General features: G+C 36.2%; 1 protein-coding gene across 1 annotated transcript in view; it reads right to left on the reverse strand.

Moving 5' to 3' along the window:
- DOK7 (docking protein 7) overlaps positions 1 to 16,291 on the reverse strand; it is a 63,177-nt gene that overhangs the window by 3,442 nt on the left and 43,444 nt on the right. The window contains exons 8-10 of the mRNA XM_032187140.1: positions 9,846 to 9,888; positions 4,036 to 4,101; positions 2,828 to 2,899 (exon numbers count right to left, since the gene is read on the reverse strand). Of these exons, the coding sequence (XP_032043031.1) occupies positions 2,828 to 2,899; positions 4,036 to 4,101; positions 9,846 to 9,888 (181 nt within the window). The remainder of the gene's footprint in view (positions 1 to 2,827; positions 2,900 to 4,035; positions 4,102 to 9,845; positions 9,889 to 16,291) is intronic.

The raw sequence follows: 16,291 nt of genomic DNA on the forward strand, positions 1-16,291 counted from the left end.
TGAATATCTCAAAGGAGGAGGCTCCACAACCTCTCTGGGTAACCTGTGCCAGTGCTCTGTCATCTTCACAGTAAAAAAGTGTTTCCTGATGTTCAGAGGGAACCTCCTTTGCTTTATTTTGTGCCCATTGACTCTTGTCCCATCACAGAACACCACTGAAAATAACAAGGTTCCATTCTCTTTGCACCATCCCTTTAGGTATTTATATATTGATAAGATCCCCCCTCAGTGCTGAGTAGAGGAAGGACCACCTCCCTCAACCAGCTGGTCATGCTTTGCCTAATGCAGACCAGAATACAATTAGCCACTTTCATGGCAAGGGCACACTGTTGGATCATGTTTGATGTGGTGTCCACCAGGACCCCTAGGTCCTTTTCTTAAGCAGGTATTGGTGCCTGGGTTTGTTCATCTCCAGGTGCAGGACACTGCACTTCCCTTTGTCGAACTTCAGGTTTCTGTCAGCCTAGAATCCTCTTTCAGGTTCTCCAGATCTTGCATGAAGACTCTGAGCAGCTTGCCTGTATCAAGAGGAACTCTGTGCTTGCTGGGTTTTGGTTGTGACCAGTAGCATCATGTTAGGTATTCAATTAAGGAAGTCTGGGGCCTAGAATTTGCAAGTAGCTGAGCAAAAGCCCTGAAAACATCAATGATATTTACACAGTACAATCACACGATAAAGATGCAGATGTGTAGTCCTCAGTGTCCCAAGAAGTCATAATTTAACTAACAACTAAGTGAGTTACTGCCACTGCCTCCTACTTCAGGTAGTGCCAGGAGGAGTGCTCCATGGCCTGCAGAGGTCAGTAAGTACTTAACATTAAAATGCCTCTGTCAAGTGAGTTTCCAGAGAAGATGGGTTTTGACTGTTGTTACTGCCTAAATGCCATCATCCATTACATTTTATTAATAAAAAAAAAAAAAAAAGTTTGTTAAATATATTTTTATAAATACAATGATCACTACTGATTGATTGCTATTGCATTTTAAAGCAATGCATTTCTGATTTTCTTTCTTCCATGTTTATCTTTGGCAACAGCTTGGGGGAAGGGAGAAATGAAGGGGGATTGTTTTTGCTTTTTAAAACATTTTGGTCAATGATTAATGCTAGCTTTCTCCAGAACCAAAGCATAATAATTCCACAACTATATATTTACATATATCTGAGTAAGCTGGTGGAAAAACAGTTGTCATAAGCAAGCAGAAGACTCAGTACCACAAGCTCTGTCTGTCATCACTTACAAAAGGAGTACTAAATTGAAGGGGTAATAAGATGCATATGTGTGGTTCATCAGCTGTTATGAAAGGAATAAACTTGATCAAATTATGTTGACTTTCATTTATAAGGTCCATCTCAAATGGAAATGTAAAATCCCATACCAAATAAGGCATCATAAATCACTCCTGTGTGTTCACTAGATTGCAGGAGTGACAGCTTCTGAGTGCTAAGAACTAGAGAGAGGTCACCTTAGAGTCTGAGGTTAAGTTGAGGCAGAGGAGTGCAGAGGAAAAATGGTATCACTTTCAGGTTCTTCCTCTCCCTGAAGTTCCTTTCTTTGTCCGCACATAATACTCATATCAAAACTTTATTTGTCCAAATCACTATGTCTCTTTTAATCCAATCCGGACTTTGTCAGGATATAAATGGAAAGGTAGTAGGTGGTCTTTTTAGAGCACAGAAGAGGATGACTTCCTATATCCAAACAGCATCAGCTGTTAATAAAAGGGGACTTTTTCTTCTTCTTGAACTGCATTATGAACAGCAGAGAGAGCTCATACAATGTTGGGTAACAGTAAGAGTTGTCAGAGGTTACAGTAGGATCCACAATAATGTAATCTCTCTAGACTTAAGCTATTTAAATCAAAGGAATATACTGTACATTCCAAAAATTTTAAAGACTTGTAAACCGACCAATTTTCTGATAGATTTTCATTTTTTAAAAATAAATAAATGAATAAAAACAGGGGCGTCCAAGAAGTAACCAACCAATTTCTGACCATCAGACAAGTTGTTGTTCCAAAGCAAGTGAGCAAATGTTAAAAACAATAGGAAAACAAAAGCGAACTAAAAAACAAGAACAACAACAAAGGAGAAATCTTTAAGTCTGCACCAAACATTATTATCAGAAATAGCTAAATGATTCTGTCTTGAGTATTTCATATGAATTTGGCAGATCCATAGCACTGAAAACATGCACCCCAAAATAGTTAAAGTCATAAGCAAATGACAATCGTAAGGACTGATACAGCGCAATAGCTGTTAAGGAAAAGATAATTTTTGAAGTCTTTCTATACACTATTAAAGTGATGTAGCAGGAGTTTAAGTCAAGTGCCCTCAAAGCTAGCTAGCAGGAGAACTAGCAAACTATAGGGGTAAATAGGTGAAAGGCTTTGGGAAGCTGAATGTCATATCTGATAATTTTTCTGAGAAAGGGAGAAAAAGGAGAACCAAAAGAAATATTTAAATCAGTAACAGGAGAAGCGTAAAAACAGGAAATGGAGTAGCATTGATAAGAGTGAAAAGAAAAAGAAAGGAAAGGCAAACGTAGGTATGACTGTGGAGAGAAGAAGAGAATGATATTTGAAACTGGTGTTTCAGCCTTTCTTTCAACAAGTGTTGTTCGCAGAAAGAACACCAACACCCGAAGTTAACTGTGTGCACGTGTGTGAGTGTATGAACATACATGTAAAACTGACATGTTCAAAGGCCATCACCTCAGAAAAAATCAACATTTAGAAGAGATCACAATATAAAAGCAAATAAGGAGAAAGAAACAGGAGATGTTAGTGTAGTCCTCTGATGTAACTAGTTGCAAAGATCTTTACTCACCAGGTTCCTCAGGGCTAGTAGGAGTTCCAGGTTCTGAATGAAGTGTCAGCATCTCATAACCACTTTTAGGACCTAGAATACAGGAAAACCATCAATGGCTTCAAAGGTGGGAATCTGCTTAATGAAAACGCAATTTTAGGTTTGGACTTGTAACCTTCTAATCTAAATAGTCATACTGAAAAAAATCCAAGAAAGGATAACAGTGGCTAGTGTTGGCTTTTCTGTGGTGATGATATCAGAATTTTCTACAGAGTGCAACAACAAATAAATAAACAATAGGGCATTTTTAAAAGTATTCACACTGAAGACCACTAAAGTCAACAGCATGTTTTGCTATACATTGATGTGGGAGCGGAGCTGTCTTGAATGCATGAATCAGGGAGAAGAGCGTGGGTGATCTTGGGAGCATCTGGAAGACTCTTGTTAAAATTCCACCTCCAGTATGATGGATAACTTCTTGATTTCTGACAAAGCTCTGTAGAAAGTGCCTAAACTAGCCCTTCCAAAGATAACTTCTCATTCCAAGTGCAAATCGTCATCTTTGCAAGAAGCCAGGTTGCACAACATCACTGGTGCTTCCAGAGCTCTAAGCTGAAAAAAGATGCCCATGTTCCATCGTGATCTCAGACTCCACCCCAGTTCAAGTAAGGCAAGCTGAAAAGCTATGCCCATAGTATGAACGTACTGGTATTAAATCTGAATGACAAATGCTCACAATTTTACCCGCTAATGTTGTTTTTTTCCTCCATTACCATAAGTATCTTTAAATGTGTTTGTTTTTTCTTTTCCAGCATCTCTTTGCTAGGGTACAAAATGTCTCATGGCCTGAGGTGGGTTTTTTGTTGTTGTATTGTTTTGGGCTTATGTTTTTTGGGGTTTGTTTTGTTTTGTTTTTTGATTTATTTATTTTTTTTTTTTTGGTGCGTGCCCTTTGCTAAAGTGCTGGCAACATTTTACTGCTGTGAATAAAATTACTGCCTATGCTCTGACACTTATCTCATCTGTCACTGCCTCTTCTAAACTTATCCCATCTGTCAATGCCTTTCTAACAAAAACCTGCAAAGTAAAAAACCCAAAGATATGTAAGTGTTACAATAGGGAATCAAATCATACATTACTTTTTACCGTTTCTGAAGTTTAAAATATTTTAAGTTGAAATTAATTTAAACTTACATGCACATACACACCTCATAACCAGTTGTACCTACCAGCTTGGAGACTGTGCCCTTTATGTAGTTTCAGAGACCCAGAAGATGCCATGACAGAAGAAGCACCTGTTTTCAGAGAGATATTCACATTAAACCTAAATACCTGTTGCTATTATTAGATACCTGCTGTGCATCATCATTCTTAGTAAGTGTTTCTGAAACATCAAGAAAAATTCTAGTGAAAAATACAAGTCTCTGTTCTTCCTTCAAGCAGTATGGTTTTTTGCAAAATTCTTTATCCTGAGATGATTGTGGCATTATAATCTAACTTTGTTGTTCTTGTTTTGGTTGGGTTGTTGATTTTTAGAAAGAGAGGATGCCTTCTATAAAACTTTGAGATATCTGGCCTCCCTATTCATGGTGACCTTACTCACAGAGAAGTTCATCTTCAATCGAGAAGTAAAATGGCAGTAAAAAACTGAGGAGTTGCCTTTGCAATCCATAACACAGCTTTGGTAGCCACAAAGTTAAAGCTGTCATTAAAATCTCACCAGACTGGATCCAAAACCTAACAAAATTAACAGGAATAACTGTATCTCAGTTCAGTAGTCCACTGTTTAGTGATATAAGAATACATGAACGGGGGCAAGCTGAAGGCTAGGTGAAGGATCTAGCTTTAGAGTGCTGCAGCCAGAAAAGCTTTACCAAGGGCATGTCTGATGGCTCAGTCTTCTTTCTTCTGCCGTTTTCAGATCATCATGAATGTCCCAAACACAATTCTAGATAAGGAAGCTTGAAGGACGATAAGCCAGCAGCTCGGAAACATACAAAGTGGTGCATGTTTGTCTGTATCCCCATATCCCTTCTTTACACAACCAGCAAACTAATCAGGACTATACCTACCTGTTCAGTTAGAATTCTTGTTATCCAGCCATGAATTTCTTCTCTCTGCTGTTCTTACAATGAGCGCCTTAATCAAGGTGAGTGGCATTTACTTCCTGACATGAATAATTTCAAGGGAACTTCTTGTGCAAGTAAGTGGTACTTAACAGAAATGAGGTAGGAGGCTGTGCTTATGAGTAACCCTGCCACTGGTGACAGGGCAGCTATGCCACGTGCTGCTGGGTGTTTGGGATCAGGTATAAAATTAATACTGTCTTCAAAACTGATGAATAGTCTCGGAGCAGGTTAGACACCTCTCTGCAAATTGTTTTTAAAATAGCATCCAAAAATTAACATAATTCATAAGCAACATGAAGAAATTCTTCAAGATAAATACAATCTCAAGTGCTTAAGAAACCTACATGACCTAGGAACCTAAAGAAAATGGCAATTCTTTATTTTTTCCCCTGCATAAAGTATATATTAATGGATTTTATTTTCTAATTGTAATCATTTTCATGCTTATGAAATTATTTCCACACTTTTATAAAATAAATCTAAATAAAGTACACATAATTTCACTTATCGAGGATGGTAGGTTAAAAAGTAGTGAACATATTTCAAAAGCACAAGACTGAACCAAAACCTTTGGTTTTGCATTTTTTGCTTTGTACTCAAAGGCATGTTTAGGGTAACACAAGGTTACAAGAATTTTCAAGCATGCCATCCTGAAAAAAACTGATTTTGTATTTTAACCAATGAGTTCAGATTGTAGAATCTTTATGTATCCTGAAGAGAGCTTAAGCACTAAAAATATTGTTTGAACTTTTGTTTTTAACAAGGCTGTTGATATAAATAAATACAAAAATAGGACAGAGAAGTATGACATCCTGGACTAGCTGATTTACTTGTATTTTCACTGTGACTGATTTTCCTTTTTCTCATCTCAGAACATTCTGTCTCTGCATTATTAAGTATATCTGAATATACCTCATGCAGCTGAAAGTCTCATCTCACTTTGAGAAGAAGACTACAGCTTTATGCTAATTGCAGCTTCATCACAAAACTGGTATTTTTTTCCCCTCTAAAACTTTATGCAATTCAATAGAAATCATTCTACAGGAAATATGGATTTTTAAGCAACATTTTTAGGATTTATGAAGAGCGCACACAACAGGAAAGGAAATTTACAACCATAAAGTGTTCCAGTCCATTTATCGTCAAGTTGAAATTTTCCGATTTGAAGATGCTTTAAAAGAGCTGTGTTAATGTTTCAGGGTTTGACCTGTTGCATTTTCCTCATTTTCAAATCTGGCAACTAACAAATATTTACATAGTCAAATCTCTCATGGAATTCTTGTGAAGCTTTGAACTGCACTGTATAAACAGACGTCAACAGAGTTTGACCTATTTTCTTCCTTCTCCTTTACAGCTACCACATATACTGTCTTGTTTCTCATTTGTGAATCCTAGGATAACACTTGAAGGAACAGAAAAGCTAGCAAGATAGCTTCTGAACATATGAAGCATCCAGTAGAAGACAGACAATCCCTTTCATTGTTGTTTTCATCTTACAAGGGATTGTTAAGAATAAATTTCTGCAGTTTCCTATGCCATCCAATTCTGTGTGGCTGACTCGTTCATGTCTTTGTTATAACTGAATAGTTCATCAAGAAAGCTATTTGTATTCTACTTCCTTCAACGTATAAGGAGACAATGATATTCAAAATGTAAAAAAATGAAAATAAGTTGCCTCCTTCCAGAATATTTTGCATTCCTACCTATGATTAGACTCAAAACTCCAGTGTAGTTCAGTGAAGACAACCACTATTTGAAAAGTTTTTCCAACTGTATGTTCATTTCTTTATGTCCACTCTTCAAAAAATAAGCACAACCTACAGCACACATACCACAAGAAACAGCCATGAAAATAGCTCTTATGGCTCTTGTAATGCTTAACCCCGTGATGTATAGTGGACACTGTTCAGCATACAGTCCTTTACTGGCTCAATAAATGTATCATTGTGGATATTATTTTTCTACAGCTGAAGAACAGATAACATATACAATTATGTGAATTATGAATTATTTCCAAACTAAGCAACAATAACCAACTCAGTATGAGCCAAATTCTTCTTTCTCACCACTCTCAATTAATTCCTTGAAACTCCTAAGCCTGGAATAGAAGCATCAAGCTGAACATGTTTGCAATAAAAATATTAAAAATGCCTGAGAGAAAGCCTGTTTTTCCATCATAAAAGCTAAGCTGTCAGACAGACAAGTTCATTTTCAGCATCCATCAACCATTATATACTTAATTTTATTCTTTTTTCTAATCTCCCTTGACTCCCTATCTACCTAAGAATAACGTAATAGAGATGCTGTGTTCATAATCAACTCCCTGACTTTTCAGCTGAATTCCAATCCACAGCATTGTTTTATGTTTATTCCTTAATTCAGCCTCTCAGAACATCTTCAGTCAAGCATTGTGTAGGTATTACAACAAAGAGGCTGACAGATAGCAAGAGCGTCTGTCGCAATGCTGATGAATTTGCTCATTTACAATATGGGAAAAAAATGGAACTGTGCAGCCAAAAAATAAAAAATAAAAGAAATTTAAGAGTAACAAAACTTTACAATATTCAAGTATACAGCTTCCAAAAGAGAACATTTTTTGATGTATTTTCCCACTCAGCTACTGATTTTTGTAATACCAGAGCCTGCAGCACAGAAGAACAAGGAGACCAGAGCTTCCACAAAAGAGCACAAGATTTAACTGACAGACCTCAGTTACAGCAAGAAACACCTCAACTATTCAGAAATGCATTCTAAATGTAAGAACGGTAAAGGACTTCAGACAAATTAGACGGATTAAGAATTCTCACTGCAGAACACACTAAACAAACACCAAGCAGACACATACCTAGAAGCACATCCTAGCCTTGGGACAGAGATTTGAACTAGACAAGCACTCGAGCCTTGTTTTTCCTACTCCCTGTAAAACACGTCACAGTGATTTATAGCACCAGAAGGACAAACAAGAAAGCAATGAGCTCTTTAGCTGACCATCCTGTGACAAAAAGTGCTGTCCTTTGATTCCAGCTCTCAACACTGAATGTGCACTTCATTCATGATCCCTTAATTCAAAATACATATGGTTCATATTTATGAACATTTTCCAGCTTGCCATTAGAACTAGACACATTTCTCTGAAGCAGCTTATTTTATTGCCCAGCATACATAACTGAGAGTAGCAGGAGAATATCATCCCCCACACTCACAAGCAATATACTGATACACATTTAAACAACTTATCCTGACTCTGTAACTCCATTTGTTGGTACAAAACTGAGGCACTCAAGAGCAAAAATTGTTGAATGGTTCAAGTGGACACCAGTAGCACTAAAAGAGGTGTGCTGGCATTTGTATTTAAAAAAAAAAAAAAAAATGTAAACTGAAGAATATGAAAAAAATTACATGAAAAATGTAAATTGAAGAATAAAGTTCTACAGGTATACATAGTAACAGAATCACATGAGACTATTTGAGAGCTGAAGACCCCACAAAGACAGTTAAAAACTTCAGCTGCTGTATCCACCTAAAGCATTTTATATGCATTGCAACAAATAGTCGTTTCTTTTCCTAGTGTACCAGATATGAAAAACAACCCATTTTTTCAGCATTGCATCTTCCCTTTTTGTTGATCTTAAAAGCTGCCTTCTATCTGCATTTCCAGTTTGCTTTTGATAAGTTTTTTTCAAAACATCTAACTCCTTCACCTGCATGAATACCCTGAGATCAAGTTCTCAGCAGATCTTGTTTGCATGCACACTTAATTTGCCACTGACCTCAGTGTAGAAATAATATTGTACCCACCACACCTAGCTGTAGATGCAAGTGCCCCTACATTTACATCATAAGAATTTACATCATAAGAATTGCTGTGGTTTCCTTGGGTTGATTAAAGGACTAGAAACCTGAGTATTAGATAGAAAAATAAAATTAGATGTAATGATCCAATTTGTGCTTCTACTTAGACCTCTATAAATCAGGAGTAATTCCACTGACTCAAGTGGAATAACTAGGAATAAGATCTGCTACATGCTTCTGGATTTTCTCCTGCTAAGGCAAACAAAGGAATAGAATTACTTATGACCTTCTCCAAAGACATCTCCTGATCCTAGGAATCTTACTGGATTTGTTCACACAAGCATCAGTTAGCTACTTTTTTTTTCTTTTTTTTTTTTTTTTTTTTTTTTTTAAGATTTTTTAAATTAATAAAGAAACCCGAGCACAAGGTAGTGTTCTTTTTGAAGAAGGGTACGTGATAAATTTAGTGGATCTATTGAATTATCAAGTAGATAGTTAATGAATACAAAGATATTTAAGAAACTAAACAACTTCCCTACACAGATCTCTCAAAGAATGAAATGGAGACAGTACACAAAAACAAGCATACTTAAAGCCTTACAAAATGTTATGTGTGAAGCAAAATGATGATATAATTTACTGACTGTGTCAGTCAACAGTTTCATGGGCATAAGAGAAGCCACACTATATTGCCTCTGGTAAGGATCCATTCCTGTGGTCTTGTGTTAGTTAGAAAACTGGTTATATACACAAAACATATAAATCAAGCTTGCCTTTGATGTTAATATAGCATAAAAGAACTTCATCCTGACTTCAAGAATGTAAGCAGGAAAAGCAATAAATAACTTTCTATAGAAACTGACAAGTTTGAACCTCTTTACATTATAAAATGAAGTAAACAGTCAAATACATTAATCTTTGCAACAGAAGATACTACAGATTACATGTACTTCATAAATGTCAGTCTCAGGAATAGCAGCAGCAAAGCCTACCGCAAGCAGGATGCTTCTCAATACAGTCTTTAGTTCTATTTCCATAAGTCTGCTGTTTTGCTGATCACCATTTGGGACCATTTGGGCATTATTTTTTAACAAAACAAGTAACTAAGTGGTTCCTACCTGGTATAGCTGGTAAGACTCCAGACTGTAATATTGCTGATCCCTAAAGAAAACAGAAAATTTTAGAATGAAAATCTTTAAAAATTAAATTTTAAAAATTAAAAAAAGTATACAAAGTATAGGAAGAATGGCAGAAAAAACACTTCACCATCACAAAGGCTTAATACGTGCTATTCAAATCTGGAACACAAGCAGGCAAAAGTGTTCATACCTGGAGGTGTTTAGAACAGGCATAAGTTGTGAAACCCTCATGTACCTTAGTAAAAGCAAACTAACTTTGCTAACTTTTTGCTTTGGTTGCTTTGCAACAGCTGGAACAAGCACAATGAGGCTTAGCACAATTGAATCAGTCATGAACCAACCTACAAAAAGCAACAAAATTTGGTATTCAGACACAGCTAGCACTGAGTTGGAGTAACAGATAAAATAATTAACAGATTAATTAAGGTCATGTCTATATTTGCTTAAAATGGTAGGTGCTGTGAGCAGACCAAAGTTGTGTGTGCTTGTCCCAGCTGCACAAAACCAGCACATTTTATTTTGGAGATCAGACTGACTTCAGACTGCCTTCAAATTCTTCAAGACATCAAGGTATGTCTCTAGAAAAGCTTTGAGCCATCTCAGTTACTTTACGTTACTGGTATCAGTACAGTGGCAGCTGAGGCACATCAAAGCAGGCAGCCTGAGTACCAGTGCCCATCCACACCCAACAGTAAGCACGTTCCAAAATATGCAGGACACATTTTTCCCAACTATGCTACGTCATTCAAAGATGATCTGGAGGATGCTTTGGCACTTTGATCTCCAGACAACATCAAGGCTGCTCCTACACTAAAACATCAAGGTAGGCTATGAAGCCAGCATGTTCTGTGCTGCAGACCACCACTCTGCCAAGGAGATCTCTTTTACTTCTGGGATATTCACAAGAGCAATAATTCATCATCACGATCTATTCTTTTTGATTAATAAATGCATCTTTTGGACTTTGAAGTGGAAAAACACTCTATGCTTCCTGGACCTGAGCAATAACACTGCTCAATTCCAAAGCAGTAAAATTCCATTTTATGTTAACACCTGGCATCGGTTTTCTTAATCTAAACACACAGACTTTCTTGTGACCTCTGATATGTTTCCTACACTTTCCTATGAACTGATAGCTTTTGAGAAGCTATCAGGATTTTATATATACTACTTATCTTCACCTCTGTACAAGCACTGTTTACTGTTTTAACTTCCCCAAAATTTCTCAATAGAAAACAAAATAGTTTATTTATGTACTAGAAAGTTCAAGCCATACTAATTCCTGCACAAAGTCTTCTTAAGGCAAACATATTAAGATGTAAATCTTATTACATAACGCATTGCTGAATTCAGAACAAGGTGACACCACTGAACAGTGAGATGGAAGAAAAAGAATTTCACAGGATTCATTCTACCTGAAAAACAAAATAATAATAAAATAAAAATCTAAGCACAGAAATTCCCAGAAGCAATATTTTCTGGGAAATTATGTGTCAGGATGCTTTCAAGTGGTGATGTAGCTTCTGATTCAAGAATCAGAGATTATTTTCTTGATGGTATATTAATCACTGTAAGGCTTCCTTTTGTTTACTACTTCAAAAAAATCTTTTTTTCTGAGCTGCCTTCCATTTTTCAGAAACTATAAATGTGACATACAAGAAAAACTGTCAGAGTTAGCAAATCTATCCAACTTCACTTAATGCAAGTGGAAAGACTTTGGCTTTGATGGAACTTGCATTGAAGTGGGAAAAGATTAGAAAAGATTACAGTGATTCTGCTTCACACAATAAAATACACATTAAAAGAGCTTCATTGGACCTTTGGGGGTGTAAGGAATTTTTTTTGAATGCCATTTTGATATCTGCAACACAAAACAGCCTAGAATAGTAGCATAGCACACATCAGACAGGAGACCAGCCTGATCCTATTGCAGACATGGAATCTCCAGCCTCAGTGTTTATGGAGTTTTTGTGCTAGCAGTATGTTTTAACATAAGAGACACTGAATGTGAGCAACTGTTTAGAGTGGAAAGGGGGTGGAGGGATCAGAAACATAGACCAGATTTCATTTCTGAAACAAGAAAAATATCATCCTGCAGTATTTCGGAAAAATAAAAATAAAACATTAATTTAACCATATGGAATGTTGTTTGTTCCTATAGTTACTGTGTGCCATCACAGAAGATGCTGATTTCAGCTGGGGGGTATGCATACTTATCTGCTCAGGTAACATACAGAAGACTTTGGAATCCAATGTGAGCAATATCATGTATATTTAGGTAACATAATACGTTTCTGTTGCAATAGAATTTCTACATTTTTTGTCTCTTTTTTTATATCAGACTTCAAAAATACATTTCTCCTGTCTCCAATAATTTATTATGGGTATGTTAATATAGAATGCAAAAATAAAATAAAAAAAAAAAATCCTGACTTTTTTGTGTCTGTGGATGTAAAACAGATTATGGTGTCTTTACGGTAACACCTGCTAGTTTAGTTAATGAAATAGAAAGCGTCAGACTGCAGTGCTGAATCACATGAAATTCAAATCTTGCTAATGAGAAGGGGTCTCACAACTTTCTTGCAGTTTTTTTGCTTTTACAAACAAAGGAGTATTTTTGTAACTTGTGGGGTAGGGGAGAACCATATGTTTATCATTTCACAAAGACAATCACAAATTGTTTGGGGAGGGGAAAAAAGCCTTTATCTTCCCTTTTGCCCCTAGACTCATTATCTGTACAGCCTTGCTGTCATTCAGGGCTTGTGCTTGATGCATGAAACTAGATAGCAAGTCTGAAAAATATTTTTAACTCTTTTCCCATAAATGCATTGCACATCAGAATATCATAAACTATGGTAAAAACATGGATAGAAACTTAGGATAGAAAGCAGAAAACCTGAAAGAAGATGGAGAACTCTTTAAAGAAAGAAGGCACTTGTTTATTCTTTGAGTCTCCCAGAGAGAACTCTTTCAACAGTACAGACCTTACAAGCAACAGTGATGCAAAGAAACAAATAAACTGAAAATTTTCACTAGAATAGGTTTTTTTCTCAATTTATAGCAAAGTTATTATTTGCAAAATAGCATTGGCTCCTACATGCTAAGTAGCTCTGTTTCCCCTGTAAATCCAAATTGTAACTACTTGATTTACTTGCAAATTAATTTTTGCTCTTTTTCCATCTTCTCATCATTGCATAAGTATAGCACTTCTGCAAGGAACAGAGGGATTAAAAAGCTAGCAACACTGAATGTTTCAGCTGCAGAAACTTTGATTTTTAACTCACATTAAGCAGCACAACTCCAAACAAAATAATAAAATCAACAGGGAGTTCAGACCTCTGAATGTTAGTGCAGCATTCAAACCATCACTTTTTATTTATTCTGTGCATCATATATCGTGTGGAAATAGCCAAAATTATAGAGATGTCACTCTGTTAACATATGCACAGTTTGTTCAACAGTGGAGTCTTATTTCATGACTGGAATTCCTAGTCACTCTTACAAAATAAATTCTAAATAGTTTTTCATAAAAATGTATGGGTTAGGTGGGTAAGATAAGAAAACTGATGAAAGACTAGACAAATAATATCAAACAAATATACCTTCAAACTCATTATTAGAAGATTAGATCACACCTGATAAAAAGATGCAAAAGGGCTAGAAGAAGTTAGATGGGTGAAATTTCATCAGATATGGGACACTGATAAAATATTGTTGGAATTATAGTGAAGAGATGGAAGACAACAAATAAACAGAAGAATCAGATGTGATTAGATTTTAAAAAAAAAGTCAAAGATAATAACAAAAAAATTAAACCAATCTTTTGTCATCAAGTGATTTTTCTAGACTATAAAGTTGTTGTTTTCATTTTCATTTCACTGCACTTATTCTATTATTTCTGCAACTGCAAGGCCTCCTGCAACAATCCTTAAGAAGAAAGAGCCTCCACTGACTTACAGTGGCTGCTGCTGAGGCAACCCAGTAGACAGAATGAGATTAGAGACTTAATTTTTTTTTTATTCTACATAACAAAGACAAAACATGCTTTGGTCTGCAGGAAACAAAAATTTAAATTACTATGGCATAATGTAAGTGCACGGCTTTCATATGCAGAGTATAATACAGAACTCAAACTACCATTAAGCCAAAGAAGAAAATGAGTAAGTGACCTCACTCATATTACATGCTTTTGTTATGCCTGATGTGATATTCAGACAATAACTAATGATGAGAGTGCCTAAATCCTGGAAATCTACTGCTACTTATAAAATAATTTAAGTTAAACATCATTCTAATGTGGATTCTTTTATCTGTGACCCACGAGCTGAGTGCTGAAATATGTGATGCATGGTTGTTAGTTCAAACAACCTCACCACTACAACACCCACAGTAAACGGATATGTACCACTTGTATATCACACATCATGAACTACATGTCCAGGGCTATTTTAACTCTGGTAGTGATCTGGCTGCTGTCAGATGACATTCATTTTTGATGTTCTGCTTCCAAATAACTTGGGTAGGGTTCAATGATAGATGTTAGGAGAACCACTAGTTTGATACACTGGATCATTATTCACAGATTAGCTCTGTTGCCCTAAACAGCTGAACAGAATCTAAGCATTGGCATTTATTTGTGTGTGTGTGTGTGCAAATAACCATCACAATTATTTTTACAATCAAAAATTAGTTATTTTGTCTCGTGTATATTTGATATATCTCTCCCCCTTTTTTTTGTTTCATTTGATTTTATTGTTTGATTCACTTCAATTTCCATGAAATACATGTTTTACTAAATCAGTCCTCATTTAAAAAAAAAAAAAAAAAAAAAAGCAGAACAAATACTGTCCCATTTAAAGAGCAACATGTCTACATTTCTTTACATACACAAATCACTCTTACAGCTAATTCCTCCTCCTACTGGCTCCAAGGGTATAAAACATATACATTCTCAAAGAGACAAAAGATTTTTGTTTCATATTTTTAAACACGGCTGATAAAAAAGGAGGAAGCCACGCTTCCAAGAAAGAGTACATCAGCTTCTGTAGTTTGCAATGCTGAGCTGGTCTCCATCATCACTGGCAAGAGAAATGAAATGCCATTTGCCTGATTACTGTCAACATTTCAGACACACCTCATCAGCCACAGCTTATGTCATTCCCTTTGTGTATCTTTGGAACTAAAGCTTCGCTTTCAGCTCATCTAAGTTTTTTATAGCTCCGTTATTCTGAACCTAGTAAGAGCTAGATGTACAAGGGTTTAAGTGTCATTTGCATTTGTTTGTGCATATCTATGAAGCTTTGCCACAGCCTGGATCCTCAGACTGGAAGAAAGGCTCAACATAAATGAGAAGACCCCATCTTCTTTTTTGGAAAGAGGAAACAGTGATAGGAGCAATTATCCGCAGTCAGATTTTTATCCTGCACACATCAAAAATATGATCATAATTGGAGAAGATGGAATGCAACACTGTCCATCTGCTTACTTTTCAAGAAGGTTATGATCTAATTTTTTTTCTCTTCTTCCCTCCTCCCCCCCATATTTTTGAAGCCACTGTGCTTTATCAAGGCCATGCAAAGCATCCAGTTTTTCAAAAGAAGACCATCAAAATCATGACTCAGAATCCATAGGTTGGTCACCGAAAAGAGAAAAACGAAGTGGACTTCTCTAACAATAAACAAACATTCTCATGCCTGCTGTATACAGCTGATAGCCCTTCATCAGTATCCCTGTGATTGCTTCACATAGTTTGTATGTAGAGGGAGGCAGCAGATTGCAGTTATGTTTATGACTATAGCATCTTGAGCTATAAGCAACTTCAAAAAGGAAGCAAAGGATTCAATGGGAAATCCTGAGTGAGGATTTTGAAATTAGCATCACAAAAATATAAAATTGTAAACTGCTTTTAGAAAATGGAAAAGAAAATGCCTCAAACATGCCCAAAGTTCTGCAAAGCTCAGATACTTCAGCAAAAATAAATCCGTTCCTAATGAAACTCACAGCTAATGTACTTTTATCATGAGGATTAAAGGCTATGACTTATTCTTGGAGCAAACCAAAAGAAAAGTTTAAAGCTGAAATGCCTAGGCTGCCACGGGAAAAAAAAGAGTTCCCAGGAAAGGTCAATAAATATGGACACGTGGAGCAACCTTTAAAGATCATGTGCTTTGCTGGGCTGTTTCACAATGCCCAGCAGTTGATCAGGTTCTGAACAAACAATACAAAATTATTAAACTCTACAGTCTTTCGTAACTCCAAATGAAACAGAAACTCCAGACCATGGCATGCTTCAGGTGCAGGGCTCCAATTTCAGCTGCAACCTTCTGATTACTCAGCTTCATCTGTTGCAAGCCAACTGCTGGCTTACAGAAGGATTGCTGAAGTCAGTTCAGAAACATCTCAGTTTGCTCAGCCAAACCTAAACA

This window comes from Aythya fuligula, chromosome 4, assembly GCF_009819795.1.
Source record: "Aythya fuligula isolate bAytFul2 chromosome 4, bAytFul2.pri, whole genome shotgun sequence".
In the NCBI taxonomy this organism is placed as follows: Eukaryota; Metazoa; Chordata; class Aves; order Anseriformes; family Anatidae; genus Aythya; species Aythya fuligula.